Genomic DNA, 17,239 nt, shown 5'->3' on the forward strand with positions numbered 1-17,239 from the left:
AATATGGATAGAGAACTAGATGTGGTTAGTTATACTTTCAAATATATATATATATGTATATATATATATATATATATATATATATATATATATATATATATATATATATATATATATATATATATGTGTGTGTGTGTGTGTGTGTGTGTATAACACTCCAGTTTTCATCGGTTAAGGTGAGGGGGTTGGAGGTGTGGTGTACTCAGAATACAGCTATTTACCACCAGTAAATTTTGTAGTGGTTTATTTCTGATTATAAACATAATGGTGCACTGTTTCAATAGGACAGTCTGTATCTGTGAAATTGTTGCTCAAAGAACTGCCAATTACATCACACTTGTTTTAACATTGTTGTTCTTTTAAAACTTAAACTTTAAGTTTGTTTTAAAAGTTTTTTTTTTACCTGCTTATTAATATGCTATTAAATAGAAACAAGCAGTTTTTGTTTCCTGCTTGTTACACAAAAACTACCACAGGTAACTGAATTGTAATAACTTAGAAATTGCCACAGTATTGCGGTCTTGTTTCCCCGTTGTTACTCTACTGTTACCATGTTATTACTGAACTGTGATAGAAAGTGCTATCATAAAGTGTTTCTATTTCCATTTCTGTTAATTTTCTCAATCTAAGGGTGCTGATTAGTTGAGAAGATTTGGCAGAAGGAAAAAAACAAACACAGAAAAGTTTACATTCTCACAGAAAGTCATACATCTGATCCATCTCACATGTTTTGGGTGGGGATACCTACCTGTTGTGATGGCTGCTAATAGGTCAGGAATGTGAGGAGGGAGAAGGAAAGCATGCAGGAGCACCACTGTCATATGCTAATCACATTGCTCAAAGTCTTCTCAAACCATCCTGCTGGACTACACGTAAAGCATCTAGCTACATGCACAGAGGCCCCCATGCATGGTCATGGGCCTGGTCAAAGAGCAAGGTTGACCCCCAGCAAAAAAGTGGGACTTGTGCTAGAAAAAGGGGGGAGGCAGAGGCGTCTACCTTGCTGCATGAGAGCTCCAACTCCGAACCAGAAACTATTAAGCAGGGTGAAATTGTTTTCCACTACATCCGAGTCAGGGTTGCAAGGGTGGGGGTTATACCACTCGTAGGGACTAAACCTGTGACAATTAACAGAGAACATACACACACACACATATTTTTACTGCAGCTGCATAAAGACACAAGAGTATACACTGAAAGAGACCAAGAATGGTCTTCCTACCTGGGGAGACAAAGGAAAGAACACAAAGGTTAGTTAATGTTCAGAGACACTTCCCAAATCAATAAGCATTGCTATGCCAGCATGCTTGAGATCATGTTGCTGTTAATTTGATTCCTTAATGAAAAGCTCAGTTATCAAGATGCAGCCTAAAAATTCTCATCTGAATTCCCTTTGTGTGTTTTTCAATTTTATTACCATAGAATGGTTGGGGAGTGGGTTTGAGCAGCACTGATAATCCAAAGTGCCTCGTCATGTGGATGTGCTCATATCAAAGGCAGTTCCCGCTGTAATTTAATCGATGGGTTCTGAAAATAACTCCATCGCCAGCCGAGAAAAGAACTAATAATCCTTATAATCTTGAAGGAGCATTAATATTCAGCAGATCAAATGGTTCATTCCCATCATGCCCACGCCAGCCCTGGTGATCCCTCTCATTCAAAGCACTCTTCAAGCAAAGACAGTTCTCGTTTATTCATGTTAAATAAAAGTGACATTAGATTAGTAAAGGTTGATTGGTCTACGGTTAAGCGTCCTGACCTGATTTGGTTTGTGTTGAAGTAAAAGGGGGAACCAGCCCTCTATCTCGACTCAGCCCGACACACAGTCATTTGAACAATTAAATGGAAAAGCATAATGTAGGTTTTGTTCCGTGCAAGACGTTTTACTTTTCAAAAAACTCTGGAGTGGATGCTACTGATTCTAATGACATCTAATAATGATCAATAAAGTAGATAAAACTTCTGCAGTGTGTCACGGTTGTAATCCATTATCCTCTGGGGTAAATACAAGACTGTTATGAAGACGTGTTGCTTTATTGATAAAATGACAGCATTTTATCAGCATTAGTTAATAATGCAGAGTTAATAACAACATTGGTGGAGGTGTGACTAAGAGTGTGAATTGTTGTCTGTGTCTATGTGTTAGTCCAGGGTGCACCCTGCCTCTCATCCTGTGGTAGCTGGGATAGGCTTCAGCCCCCCTGCAACCATGACAAGGATACGCTGACGAGACTGGCTGGATGACAGCATTATAACCGTACACTGACACTGACCAATCTCTGTTGCTATTATATTATGGTTAGTGGCAGTGTTCCTTTTCAATCCTATAACAGTTAGAAGGGATATTGTGTATTGGATTTCATATGTGTGTTGTGTATGGATCTGTGAATGTGCCCCTGATTTTTGGTTTAAAACAATCCTCGGCATTAAAGCAGCTGTTCAGCTTATGATCCCCAGATTTGCCGGCTTGTAAAATTTCAATTCAAATTGAGTTCAGCTAAACTGCAACCTTGGAGGATGCAACAATGTGACCCAATCTCTTGTGCCTGTTTCTCAGTGAATTTGTTCCAGTCATGTTGCAAACAGCCAGGTACAGTTCACAATGAGCATGGTTAAGCAAAGTTGTCATTATTATGTGAATGACATGTTAGGCTGCTGCTACATAGCTTAACTTGTCCCTCACTATAGAGACGGTTTGCTGTCACTTCGATCTGATTATATTTTCCTAACATTATCTCAGGTCATCTATTCTTTGAGCAAGGGTAGCACAGAAGCATGAAGCAAAACAGGAGAGCTCATCAGTGGCACAGAAACAATGTTCTGCTTTCTGTAATCATCAGGCTCTTTCTGCAACAAATGCCAATGATAATGTATGATCATACTAATGTCAGGTGTTACTGAGAGTTCATCATTTATGTAAGTCGCCATGAAAATGAAAAGTATTTATGTGGGTTAAAAGTATTTGACCCATTATGTAACTCTCTTGTTATTGCCCTACAATCCTTAGTTTCAGTCTTACTGTTGTGTCTGTGTCATGAGGGATTTTTCCATGTGCTCTGGATTTGTCCTTAAACAGAGACACAAGGTAAGGTATTACTCATTCTAAATTGGCCGACAGCAAAGAAAAACTCTCGATACAGTGCTATGGAAAAATATGTGCCTCCTTTTCACACTTCCATGTTTCGTATCATTACAGAAATTTTAACATTAGCCAAAGATAATAAGAGTAAATACGAAATACACGTTTTAATAAATGATTTCATTTACTAAGAGAAAAAAAGCTATTCAAGTCTACCTGGCTCCATGTGATAAACGAATTGCCTCATAAATCTTGTAATTGGTTGTGCTTCCCTTGCCAGCAAGAACTGCAATCAAGCATTTGCGATAACTGGCAATGAGTCGTTCCCATCATTGCAGTCATTGTCCTGCTGCATAACTCAAGTGAGCTTGATTTTAAGGTCATTAAGTCATAGGCAAATTATGGCTAGTCATCCAGGTCCCTTCACATCTAACCTTCAGTATCATGTTCAGTTTAATGTTAGCTTCATGGCAGATGTAACATGATTCAACCCCTCCAAAAAGTTCCACTTTTGTCCTGTTTGTCCCAGAATATTTCTTCTAACAATTCTGAGAATCATTGAGATGTTTTGTTGCAAATCTGAGCCTTTGTCTTTTGCCTTGGAAATCACAGAAAATATACTTTAGAAACTAAACTCGCTAAATGTGTGTGTGTGTGTGTGTGTGTGTGTGTGTGTGTGTGTGTGTGTGTGTGTGTGTGTGCGTCCTTTACAATTTCCAAGATCCATCCTGTGGGTCAGATCGGAGTCTTTGCCCTTGCATTAGAGCACAGGTGTCGAACTCCAGGCCTCGAGGGCCGGTGTCCTGCAGGTTTTAGATGTGTCCTTGATCCAACACAGCTGATTTAAATGGCTAAATCACCTCCTCAACATGTCTTGAAGTTCTCCAGAGGCCTGGGAATGAACTAATCATCTGATTCAGATGTGATGACCCAGGGTGAGATCTAAAACCTGCAGGACACCGGCCCTCGAGGCCTGGAGTTCGACACCCCTGCCTTAGAGGGTACTTCACCACAAAAGGAACAATTATATACTAAGTGAGCCATCTGTATTTTGGGTTTCTAATTATTTTGTTAGTTTAACATTCTGTGCTGTTTGTTGGTTCACCTCACTTTATTTCATTTTCACAAATCAAGAATGAATCAGATACGAACACTTACAAAAGAAGGCTCGACTGCAAACCAGAATACTGAATGCTGTTGGTTACATGGTGGATGTTAAGAGTTTAAGACTGGTAAAATTCACTTTTCTTATTAGTCACTTTAATTTAAATCTAATATCCATATAGGACTGTGGGATGCTGAGGAGTGACTTTAATATGAGCACATATTACCATAAATGTTATCATGAAAAGACTAAAGTCAATTATGCTTTGATATGACAGGCAGAAATATTGTACTTTTGAAAATACAGACAAGAATTAGAAGTCAAATCATGAGTCATAGTTACAGAGTTTAGATGAGAGACATACTGCAAAATACGGACAGATTATGGACGCATGATTTTATGTCTCTGTTTGTAATTGTTCTGCGGAAACATTTTGGTCAGGATGCTGAGGATGTGGCAACTTTGTTCTCCAAAATGTAACAAATGGCTAACAGATGGGATTTGGAAGAGATGTACTATATGTTTTATCACCTGCACCAGAAGCAGTGGAAAGGCTTTTTCTGTCATTAAGACAAACATACAGGGGATAACGTACCGTTACACTGACACATGTAACAGGAGGAAACAGGGCAGGTGTCAGAACAACACAGTCATAGTTCAGCTGTGCATTCATGTAAATTAAGCCTACAGCTGGAAAAGAAAGCTGCTCTGCTTCTACCACTGTAATTTCAGTCCTATTACTGTCTGTTTGGCAGTGTAGCACTCATACTTCAGCCACTGGACCAACAGTGATACACAGAATAAAACACAAGCATACAACATTAAATATGTAATGTGCAGTGATGGGAATAACAGCGTTACAAGCAACGGCGTTACTTTTTTCAGTAACCAGTAATCTAACTAATTACTATTCCTATCGTTACAATGCCATTACTGTTACTAACAAGAAAATGCGGTCGCGTTACTATTGTTTCAACAAACAGATGGTTGAAGCTGTGTTCAGTTTACCGCATCGTATATCAGCTGCAGGAAGTAGCTGTAAGTAATCTGGACGCTGCAGCTTTAAGCAGCTGCGCTCCCGCGGACAGACGAACACTTTTTGGCACAACACCTGGAGCTAAGGGGGGAAAACAATGCCATGAGTGCTGCTGTTTGACTGAGGAAGAATAAAGTAGTCGTGGTCAGCCAATCACATGACCACTTGAAGACAAAGCAACAAGGTGCCAGTTTATAAACTGTGTTGATGGGCCAGTAAAACCAGAGTCATGATAAACAATTTATACGGCGTTTTTCCTCAATAGTTTCGTCACGTTTACTGTCTGAGGACAGCGCAGCGAGACCTCTCTGCTTATGAGCAAAAAATTAAAAAATAAATATATATATATATTTAAAAACAGCTGCTTTTCTGGTGGAAAAATGCACCACATCAACCAATCAAAAATGATGACATTTGGTTGTTTAGGAAGAGGGGGAAGATTTAGGAGTGATGGCAAGAGAGAGAGCGAGAGAGAGAGATTTGTGACGTTTAGCGTGTTTGCAGTGTGTAGTTAATGTGCTGTCTTGTGTAGTTAATGTGCTGTCTTGTGTAGTTAATGTGCTGTCTTCTGTAGTTAATGTGCTGTCTTGTGTAGTTAATGTGCTGTCTTGTGTAGTTAGTGTGCTGTCTTGTGTAGTTAGTGTGTAGTGTTGTGGATAGTTCTGTGTCGTGTGTCAGAACAATGAGGCGACTGCTGTCTCCAGGTAGAAACAGGAGTGACACACCTGCTGCTGTCAGACCTGCAGGTATCAGGCTGTGATGTTTCCTTTATAGTGGACAGAACTATTTGCAGTGGTACAAATAACTTGTGGCATCTTATTGAAGAACAGCTGATTGTTCTGTAAACAGTTTGAAGTGGTTATAAAAAAAAGGGTAAAATATAAATGGCTGCAAGTAATTTTGTTGTAAAACTTGTGAATATGATTTTAAAATTGTAATTTATATTTACATTTAAAGTTATGAAATATGATTCAATAAACATGTTTGTGGCTGTTACAGTAAAAAATATAACTTTCTACTCTGATTTTGTGTTTTTTGTCTGATTTTAGATCAGTTGTGTTAATACAGTTTGTCAAAATGAAAACATGACTAAATTCAGACACGTGAGGTTGTGCTGAAAAGAATAAACCAAACAAGACAAAGGAAATGTAGGTGAAAGGTGAAATGTAGAGGAAACATCAGAAGTGGTCAAAAATGGCCGATTATACCCTGGACCCCAGGGTTAAACCTTTTGTTTAAGTAACGCAATAGTTACTTTTCAAGTAATTAAGTACTTTTAGAATCTTGTAACTCAGTTACTGTTTTGAAGAAGTAATTAGTAACTATAATTAATTACTTTTTCAAAGTAACTTGCCCAACACTGGTAATGTGTAGGCTCTCTCTTCCTCTCTCTCTCTCTCTCTCTCTCACTCTCTCTCACACACACACACACACACACACACACACACACACACACACACACACACACACACAACTTGCTTTTTATATCTGAGTGAGGACATCCAGTTGACATGATGCTTTGCCTAGCTGCTTACCCTAACCATCAACATGAACCCTTAGTCTAAACTAATTATAACCTGACACTAAACCCAGATTTTGAGCCTCAGAGATGCCTCCAAACTTGTGGGGCCTGGAAGGAACTGTTGGTCCCCACAAGTATAAGTAACAGTCGGATCTTTGCTTTGATGTATAAGTGTGATAAGTGTGCACACATACACACACAAATATATATTCGCAATGAAACTCAGCTGTGGGTCTTGCTTGTAATATTTTGCCTGTTAAGACCCTGTGTTTTACAGTGTTGACTGAAATGTGTGTCATCTCATCATTTAACAGATAAATGTCCACGAGCACCAGTCGATTTACATTTCCAATCAAAATCCACAGCTAACGCAGAGAGTTGAATGAGCTACACAAAGGTGACATGTACATTTCTGTTTGTTTCAGTTTTTTTTATAGTACCAAATATAACTTTTATAGTACCAATTAAAAACATCAGTAAGGGCAATATTATGGATATAATTCCAATAGGTTTTTCCCTTTTCACTATTCCCTATTTGAATGAGTCTGTGAGCTACTTAGATCAACTGGATCTTTTTGGAAAGACACGTCTTCTCAAATCGTGTGGTAAGAATCTAAAGTAAATGACATTTACCTCATTTGTATGGTTACCCCCGTAGGAACTGAGTCAATAACAGCTTCCAGCACAAAACTCTGGCAAATCAAATGTGAAAAACTAACCGCTGAAAGGGGTGCAGCCAAAAAGTATCCTTACCTCATTTGAATTGATGTAAAGACACAAATCACATTAAGAAATAATCTAAAACAAATAAAGGAAGCAAAACTCATGTAAATGACTATATACTACAGAAAGCAGAAAGTGGGTGAGAAGACATTCAAAATATTCACCAATCAACCACAACATTAAAACTACATGTATTGGGGATGCCATGAACTCAGGCACACCCCACAGTTGAACCCAACTAGGACGCTAGCAGATCAGCTGATCTCAGTGCCAGCCCTCTCTGGTTGCTCAGCTGACACAGTGTAGGTCCAACCCAGCTTCTCTTATTGTGCTGTATCTGACTAATGATATATCATATCTGTTGCTGTTTATGACTTCTCTGCTCTTTTCTTTACTGGGGTAGTGCATAAGGAAGGATGCAGCAGAGATGCACAGGGAGGGAGAGTTTTGCTTGGCAGCTTATCCAGCTTAACCTGGCCATGCTTCCCCCACGGGGTAGCATGGCCCAGCTAATATAACACACAATGTAGCCATTGTGTGTTATATTAGCTGGGTAAGGTTAGTTTTGTCAAGAGAAATGAATTTGTTTATTTATTCATTTTTGAATAAATGGATGGTGAACTTTAATTTACCTTTCACCAATTATGCTGTTGTGGCTGATCGATTACAATAAACTAACATAATAATTAATAGTGTTCAATAAACACATATTTTTTTAAATCACATAATTGGGACACATTCCCAAAATTTTCTGTTCACTCTACATATTATTTCTTGTCAATTTCCCATTTCACAAAGTTTTGTAAGACTCGAACGTCCTACAGTCTACAGCCAAACCATGCAGCTGTAGCCCAGCATGCAGTTGTGTACACAGGAGAAAAGACGGAATAAAGTGAGGGGGACATTTATACACTTACCAAGCACATGCTTACTGTAATAATAAATACAGATAGGTGCATATTCTGAGCCAACTTAGATGACAGTTGCTGCTTTATATTCTCTTGTGTGATCATAACGCCAGTAACATTGGAAAACACGTTTATTAACGGTAAAACTGTTGGGTCCTGGAACAAGGTGCAAGAAGGCTGGTGTGTCTCCCAAAAGTTTTACAGTTAACACAAACTTCCCTTTCTCTTTTTACTTCACCGGGCTCCAAATAGCAACCACGAGGACAATCAACCAGATCAAACTGGTGAACCTTCAAAGAGCACTGGCCAACTTCAGTCTTTGAAAGAATCTGTTTAGACAAATACACACTACATTTACATGTAAAGACACTGATGTGTATTTAGATAGAAATGTGTTAGTAGTCTCTTTAAACATTTCCCATGACTATTTCCTGTTGGCTTGAAATAAAATATCTCCCTCTGCTGGTACTACAGCTTACTGCAACCTAAGCATGCGTGTCCTTTTCATGCATAAGAGAGGCTGACGACCGCATGGTGCACCAGCATGTCTAATACACGCTTTGTGATATCGGGTTGGAACACAAATTTAATATATCATGACCAATCTTTCTTTAAATTTGAGCTACTGTCAGTTTATGTCATGCAAAAATAGAAGAATTTAAGTAATACATTACAAGGATTTGAAAACGATATGTCTGTGATCCCACTGTGTGTATTATTGTGTTAAGTAGTCCTAAATTATCTAAATTACCTGCTGCATAAGTATCATATGTCGCTTGTATCTCAGACATTATTACTTACTTACGTGTGTGTCTAAATTACAGCTACTAAATCAGGTAGAGCTGCACAGCATTGTTAAAGATAAACTTCCTTTAAAACACAAGTCGAAAAAATCAATTTTTAAGACATTCATCGAGTAGAGCACTAAGGAGAAGAGACCAAAGGACTGCAGCCTGCACTGGGTCCACATCAGGCTTTCACAGTACAGAACTGTATTTTATTTTAATTTTCAAGTGTTCAGTTATAAAAGATTATTTTACGAAAGAAATCCACAAATTAACAAATTATTCTGTATCATAAATGTGATTTCAGGATTTGTAACAATCCAAAAAGTTCTAAAACTGTTTGATAGTTCAGCAAGTTCAATAACAACACTGGAGGCCAACTTCAAGCCAGCTGCACAAGTCACCATCAAGGTCATATTTTGGAGATGCTCTGTCCCCACAGCTGTTCGGCATAGGCCTGAATCCCCGAAGTGAGATAATTTAGAAGAGTGGCTACGGATACCGACTACGGAATGGAACAATCTGAATATCATTTGGAGAAATGTAGTCGGATGGTAACTAAGAGAAGGAAAGTAGTCAGAACCGAGGGAACTGCACTACCAGAAGGTAACATTGCAGATATCAAGGACAGCTTCAAGTAACTAGGAATCCTACAGGCAAATGAGTTCCATGAAGAGGCTGCTAGGAAAGCCTGAGGAATCAGCTGAATGGGAAGAACAACATCTGGGCTATCAACCCCTACAGGCTGCCAGCTATCTGATATTCTCCTGGGATAATAAGATGGACAAAAGAGGAGATAGAAGCCACTGACACTAAGACAAGGAAGCTCCTTACCATGCACAGAGGGTTTCACCCCAAATTCAGTGCCTCGGCACTGTACCCTAAGTGGAAAGAAGAAGGCCGAAACAAAGATCATCCATGAGCACAGAACAAGCACAAGATCAAGAAAGGCTTGGGTCTACCAAGTGTTGCACCAGGCAAGAGGCTGTGCAGAGATGCCCCTGATACAATCCAGCACATCTGTGGTGATACATGCAGCTGCACCGAGTGAGAGCACCATCAGGAAAAAGGAGCACAAGAAACTCCAGAAGTACCAAGGTCTGAGAAAAGAGCATCAGCAGATGTGGAGGGTGAAGGCAAAAGTGATTGGAGCAGTTGGTTCATTGACCCCCAAGCTGAGTGAGTGGCTCCAGCAGCTCCTCTGGATCTCAGGAACAACACCTAGGATCTCTGTCTGGTTAGAAAAGATTAAACTAGTTCTTGCTTTTTACATATTCAGCGATGGAGCAGAGGCAGCAGAGAAACTACAGATGAGCTTGTCATCAGATTCGACTGAAACTGTTATGGGTTGTAACTGGAAAATATGAGACAAAACTAGCTAAGAAATTGTCACATTTGAAGCAAGGTGAAGGAATTAAGAGAAAAGCAAATACTACATGATCTGCGAGACACTGGGGAGAGTGAGGGAAAGGTGGGAGAGGGCAGCAGCCTTCACATCTAGCTCGACACATCACACATATGCACATATATGAATGCACAATCTCTTTGCCACCCTCTCAGACACATGCACACAGGCTGATCAACGTACAGCTTTCCTTTCTGAAGTGGTTCTGTGTGTGTTTGAAACTTATGTACTGGCATCAGTGTGAGCAGATCCAGGCCACTTATAGACTAGCAGCCACATTAAATGACAGTGTGAGGGGAAACATTTTGTTACAAATGTCTAACAGTGGTACCCGTGTACCAGCATCGATATGATCCTTGCTGGTTAAACTGTATTAAACACGTTACACAGCAATGATGTCAAGTCCAAACTTTGACCACTGATTAGTGTGAGCACTCCTTCTAAGTGACTGCATGCTCTCCATTCTGTAATTACAGACATGATCTCGTTAGTGGGACAAGACTGAGCAGTTGTAGCTAACTGTGTGTGTGACTGTGTGTGAAGCTACAATCATTTGAATCACTTTAGTAACATGTTACCTGGCTATGACAAACAGCACACAACTGACACCCAAGTAAGCCAGCAGAATATACATCCAGATATCAGGCGAGAGGGGGTTGAGGAAGGAGAAGACCCCAGGGTTGGTCCCGTTGGGCTTGCGGTACAGTATACTTATACCCAGCGTCATGAAGGGCTTGGAGAAGTCGATAACCTTCTCGCGCACATATGTGATGGTGAGCGGAGCCACTGCAAGATCAGCTTTCTGTCAATAGGAAACATAAAAGGAAAGAGGAATAGGCTATAAGTTATGGGTACGGGAGGAACGTAGAGGCAATCAAATTAAGCAAACAGGGTCTTTACACACTACAGAGTCTGTCTTGAGGCACTTAGCTAGAAATTTAAAACCCTCTTTATCTTTCCACCCATCAAGAACACCTCCATAATTAAATTCACTTTTTGCTTTCTGGAAACTAAATCAAAACATTCAGTTATTTCCTCTGTCTGCTTCCTCCTGTGTCAGTGTAGACAAAATAAAGACGCTGCGGATGTGAGGACACTTGGTTAAGATGCTGCAACATGTTAGCTTATAAAAATATCATTATTGATTTATTTTTTTAATCAAAATATTAATGCTTGTTTCCAAAGTTTACATATATTACATTGTTTGGAAACCATTCTTAGACAGCAAATGTGCTACAGAAATAGGAAAATCACACCACTACATCTTAGGTGAAAGCTATGTTGGTGTTGACAGTTCATAAATCTCAGGCTGCATTGTGACTCTAAATTCTAAACATCCACAGCAAGGTCAAGTAGCTCATTCCTCAAAGATATATCCTTTTTGTATTATGAAGGTTGCCACTTAAGGATAAATAGACTGAGCTCACTGCTGATAGATGGAAGTCTATGATAACATGCATCTGTGAATCCAATCACACTATTTAAAAACAACAACAAACAAAATCAAACAAAACAGCAAAACCGGAGGCTCTGTTATGTTCTAGAGAATATTTTGGTCCCATGGTTTCTGTGTACCTGAAGTTTCACTGCAAATCAATCAAAAACTGCTCACTATTAAACATTAGTGAGATATCAGTAAATACTGAAATAATCACGTATTAAGTGAAAAATGAACAAAAGATCCTCTCGAGGGGCAACTTTAAGACGACAAGGAATGGTTTTACAATTGGAGGATGCTGATATTGTTTCCCTCGTCGTCTTTTCTGTGCTTTTGACTCGGCTGGCTGACTCAAATGAGGTAACCTCCACTTTCTGTGCATTTTGGTGGGTTCTTTCACATTTTGAGGGAAGCCAACTGAGTTTAATAACAGATGAAGTGACATGTTGATGCTCTCATTTTCAGCATCTACATGGATGTTCAAATGACACAATAATTATTTTGTAATAATTATTGAGCCAAGCACTACATCAGATAAATTCTGAAAAATCTGTTAGTAAGGGCCAGGTAACAACAAATAAAAACACACTGAGGTTAATTATGGAGTTCCACAGGGTTCAGTGCTAGGACCAATTCTGTTTACATTATACATGCTTCCCTTAGGCAGCATCATTAGAAGACATAGCATACATTTACACTGCTATGCAGATGACACCCAGCTCTATCTGTCCATGAAGCCAGATAACACACACCAACTAGTTAAACTGCAGGAATGTCTTAAAGACATAAATAGAATAGAATAGAATAGAATAGAATGCCTTTATTGTCACTATACAGTTGTACAATGAGATACAGAGCATCTCCTACTCAGTGTAAACATGCTGGGGGGGGGGGGGGGGGGGGGGTACAGTTCTGCAGCGCTATGTACATATGGACAGTATTAACATAGGGAAAAACACACACACACACACATATATATATATATATATATATATATATATATATATATATATATATATATATATATATATATATATATATGCACATTATATAACGTATGACGCCTTTTGTATGGCCTGCTTTAACAACGTGCTAACCTTATTTACAATCAATATTGTATGGATGTAATAATGTGCAGGGTGCAAGATGCTAGCAGGCAAGGCATACATGGAACGCCATAACCAAGTGGCCGGCATAGTGTACAGGAACATCTGTGCCGAGTATAACCTGGAAGTCCCGAGGTCAAAATGGGAGATGCCCCCAAGGGTGGTGGAGAATGACCGAGCTAAGATCCTGTGGGACTTCCAGATACAGACGGACAAAATGGTGGTGGCTAACCAACCGGACATAGTGGTGGTAGACAAACAGAAGAAGACGGCCGTAGTGATCGATGTAGCGGTTCCGAATGACAGCAATATCAGGAAGAAGGAACACGAGAAGCTGGAGAAATACCAAGGGCTCAGAGAGGAGCTCGAGAGGATGTGGAGGGTGAAGGTAACGGTGGTCCCCGTGGTAATCGGAGCACTAGGTGCGGTGACTCCCAAGCTAGGCGAGTGGCTCCAGCAGATCCCGGGAATAACATCGGAGATCTCTGTCCAGAAGAGCGCAGTCCTGGGAACAGCTAAGATACTGCGCAGGACCCTCAAGCTCCCAGGCCTCTGGTAGAGGACCCGAGCTTGAAGGATAAACCGCCCGCAGGGGCGTGCTGGGTGTTTGTGGTTATAAAATGTACAATATACAAGACGTAAGTAATATGTAATAAATAGTGTTGTGTATATACAGTTGAGTTATTGCACATGGAATTGGTATTGCACAGTGGTGGCCCATAGAGGAAGTGGGAAGTGGGGGGCTGTGTTATCGGTGCATGTGTGAGTTCAGGGTGGTTATCGCTTTGGGGAAGAAACTGTTTTTGAGTCTGTGGGTTTTTGTGCTGATGCACCTGTGGCGCTTCCCTGAGGGAAGCAGGCTGAACTTGGCCAGGGTGGGAGCTGTCCTTGATGATGTTTGCTGCTCTGCTGAGGCAGCGGGAGGAATAAATGTCCATCAGGGACGGGAGAGGGCAGCCGATGATCTTTTGTGCTGTCTTGACCACACTCTGAAGCCTCACTCTATCTGCTTTGGTGCAGCTGCCGTACCATACCGTGATGCAGTAGGTTAGCAGGCTCTCAATGGACGAGCGGTAGAAGGTCAACAGCAGGTTGGAGTTCAGCTTGTACTTCCTGAGGACTCTCAGGAAGTGCAGCTGCTGTTGGTTCTTCTTGATGACCGCTGAGATGTTTCCTGTCCAGGAGATGTCAGCAGAGATGAGGACACCAAGGAACCGGAAAGTGTGGACCCTCTCCACACACTCCCCGTTGATGTAGAGGGGGGCCAAGTCAAATCAAATCAAATCAAATCAAATCACTTTTATTGTCACATCACATGTGCAGGTACATTGGTACAGCACATGTGAGTGAAATTCTTGTGTGCGAGCTTCACAAGCAACAGAGTTGTGCAAAATACAATAATGTAAACAAGCAAAATACAAGAATGGCTACATCTGAAACCAGTGTTGGGGAGTAACGGAATACATGTACCGCCGTTACGTATTTAAAATACAAAATATGAGTAACTGTATTCGTTACAGTTACCGTTTAAAAAGGTGGTATTCAGAATACAGTTACTTTGTTGAAATAAATGGATTACACTGCGGTACTTTCCTGTTTCATATTGTCGCGGGTCAGGACTGTTTGGGTTTTGTTTGACAGCTACGTTCTGTTGTTCCAGGCGGCAGCGTTACGGTTGCCATGGTTACAGGGTGACGCTCTCTCTCTCTCTCTGCGACTGTGTGTTTCCTGGGTGAGAGAGCGCCTTTCGTTGTTGTTGTTGTGCTAAGCTAACAGGCAGAATGCTACAAGCATAGCTCTAAAGAATGTAGCATCATGGGCAGTGTAGTCCGTGCTGCAGGGAGAATGGACTGCCATACACGTTATGGATCTGTGAGCGAGAGGAGGGAGAAAAGGGGGAGTGGAAAGGTACGAGTTGTCATCGAGGAAAAACGGGAGCTGGAAGCATCTAAATATAATAATAACCACTTCAGCCAAGAAGAGTGCCTGACGAGCCCAGTTGTAAGTAAGCTATTAAGACTCGACTGTACACCGTGTTCGTGTTTTCCTCTGAAACAATAAGCTCCGTTGGAGCAGCCTTTCAACGCCTCTCTCTGTCAATAAAAGTTGACCCACACAACAAAGTAAAGCTATTTTTCGGCTACGAGCCGACAGGGACCCCGCCGTATTAGTCAGAGGTCCCTTTACTACAGTTCGGAGTCGCGGACCTTCAGTAATAGTAATAAATCACATAGCAATAGTACATTCATGTTGTTGTAAAAATCATGATAATATATTAAGTAATCCAAAGTATTCAGAATACGTTACTGTCTTTGAGTAACGTAACGGAATACGTTACAGAATACATTTTGGGGCATGTATTCTGTATTCTGTAACGGAATACATTTTAAAAGTAACCTTCCCAACACTGTCTGAAACTAATAAATATATGTACAATATATAATAGTATATGCATTTCTGGATGTGTATACTAAATATTTTCTACGTGTGTGTGTGTGTGTGTGTGTGTGTGTGTGTGTGTGTGTGTGTGTGTGTGTGTACACATATTTTACAAATTAAATAGAGTAAACAATAAATAAAATATATAAAATATACAGAGTTGAGACATGTGCAAAACAGTGGCATTACTGTACAGTATGGAGTGCATAATGTTAAAGTTCCAGTAGTGGAGGTGAGGTGTCTATGACGTGTTCAGCAGTCTGATGGCCTGGTGGAAGAAGCTGTCTCTCAGTCTGCTGGTTCGGGACCGGATGCTGCAGAACCTCCTTCCTGATGGAAGTAGTCTGAACAGTTTATGGCTGGGGTGACTGGAGTCCTTGATGATCCTCCCCGGTTTCCTCAGGCAGCGCTTCCTGTAGATGTCTTGGAGGGAGGGAAGCTCACCTCCAATTATCCGTTCAGAGCACCGCACTACTCGCTGGAGAGCTTTGCAGTTGTAGGCGGTGCTGTTGCCATACCAGGTGGTGATGCATCCAGTGAGGATGCTCTCAATGGCACAGTGATAGAAGGTCCTGAGGATGCGGGGCTCATGCCGAATCTTTTCAGTCTCCTGAGAAAGAAGAGGCGCTGCTGCGCCTTCTTCACTGTTTTGTTTGTGTGTACTGACCACGTAAGATCCTCAGCCAGATGTACACCAAGGAACCGGAAGCTGCTCACTCTCTCCACAGCAGCGCCGTTGATGGTGACGGGGGGGTGTACTTCTCTGCACCTCCGCAAACTTCACAATGATGTTGGAGCTGTTAGTGGCCGTGCAGTCGTAGGTGTAGAGTGAGTACAGGAGAGGGCTCAGTACACACCCCTGTGGAGCACCAGTGTTCAGTGTGATGGGGGATGAGGTGATGCTGCCCAGTCTGACCACTTGGCGTCTGTCAGACAGGAAGCTAAGGATCCAGCTGCAGAGGGAGCTGCTCAGTCCTAGATCCTGCAGTTTCCTGTCCAGCTTCGAGGGAACGATGGTATTGAATGCTGAGCTGTAATCTACAAACAGCATTCTCACATACGTGTCTCTCTTCTCCAGGTGTGACAGGGCAGTGTGTAGTGTCAGGGCTATGGCATCATCAGTGGACCTGTTGTGGCGGTATGCAAACTGTAGAGGGTCCAGTGAGTCGGGTAGTGCAGAGCAGATGAAGTCCCTGACCAGCTTCTCGAAGCATTTGCTTACGATGGGGGTCAGGGCTACAGGTCGCCAGTGCTGTGTCTCCTCAAGTCAACAATGAGCTCTTTGGTTTTCTTAGTATTCAGTGCCAGGTTGTTTTCTGAACACCAGGCTGCCAGCTTCAGGACTTCCTCTCTGTAGTCTGCCTCGTCTCCCTTTGAGATGAGTCCGACTACCGTGGTGTCATCAGCAAACTTGATGATGAGATTGTTGTTGTGGGTCGAACTGCAGTCGTGGGTGTAGAAAGAATACAGGAGGGGGCTCAGCACACAGGGAGCCGGTGCTCAGTGTGCGAGTGGAGGAGAGATGAGGGCCGAGCCTTACAGTCTGGGGCCGGTTTGTGAGGAAATCCTTTATCCAGGCAGGAAATCCTTTATCCAGTCCTGGATGGCCGCTAACTTTCTGCTTCTTAATTCAGATCAAACTGAGGTTATTGTACTCGGCCCTGAAAAGCCTAGAAATATGGTATCTAACTAG

At 41.3% G+C, this 17,239-nt stretch overlaps 1 protein-coding gene across 3 annotated transcripts in view; it reads right to left on the minus strand.

Moving 5' to 3' along the window:
• The window catches only part of grik2 (glutamate receptor, ionotropic, kainate 2), a 346,386-nt gene that overhangs the window by 81,623 nt on the left and 247,524 nt on the right, over positions 1-17,239 (minus strand). For all 3 annotated transcript variants that reach the window (XM_086310278.1, XM_086310275.1, XM_086310277.1), the window contains exons 12-13: positions 11,142-11,365; positions 1,000-1,118 (exon numbers count right to left, since the gene is read on the minus strand). In XM_086310278.1, coding sequence (XP_086166404.1) covers positions 1,000-1,118; positions 11,142-11,365 — 343 coding nt within the window. The remainder of the gene's footprint in view (positions 1-999; positions 1,119-11,141; positions 11,366-17,239) is intronic.

The sequence above is a fragment of the Aulonocara sp. 'chitande type north' Nkhata Bay genome, linkage group LG11 (assembly GCF_057382095.1).
Source record: "Aulonocara sp. 'chitande type north' Nkhata Bay isolate Kocher_YH1m ecotype deep benthic linkage group LG11, A_spYH_male_GT1.1, whole genome shotgun sequence".
Classification (NCBI taxonomy): Eukaryota; Metazoa; Chordata; class Actinopteri; order Cichliformes; family Cichlidae; genus Aulonocara; species Aulonocara sp. 'chitande type north' Nkhata Bay.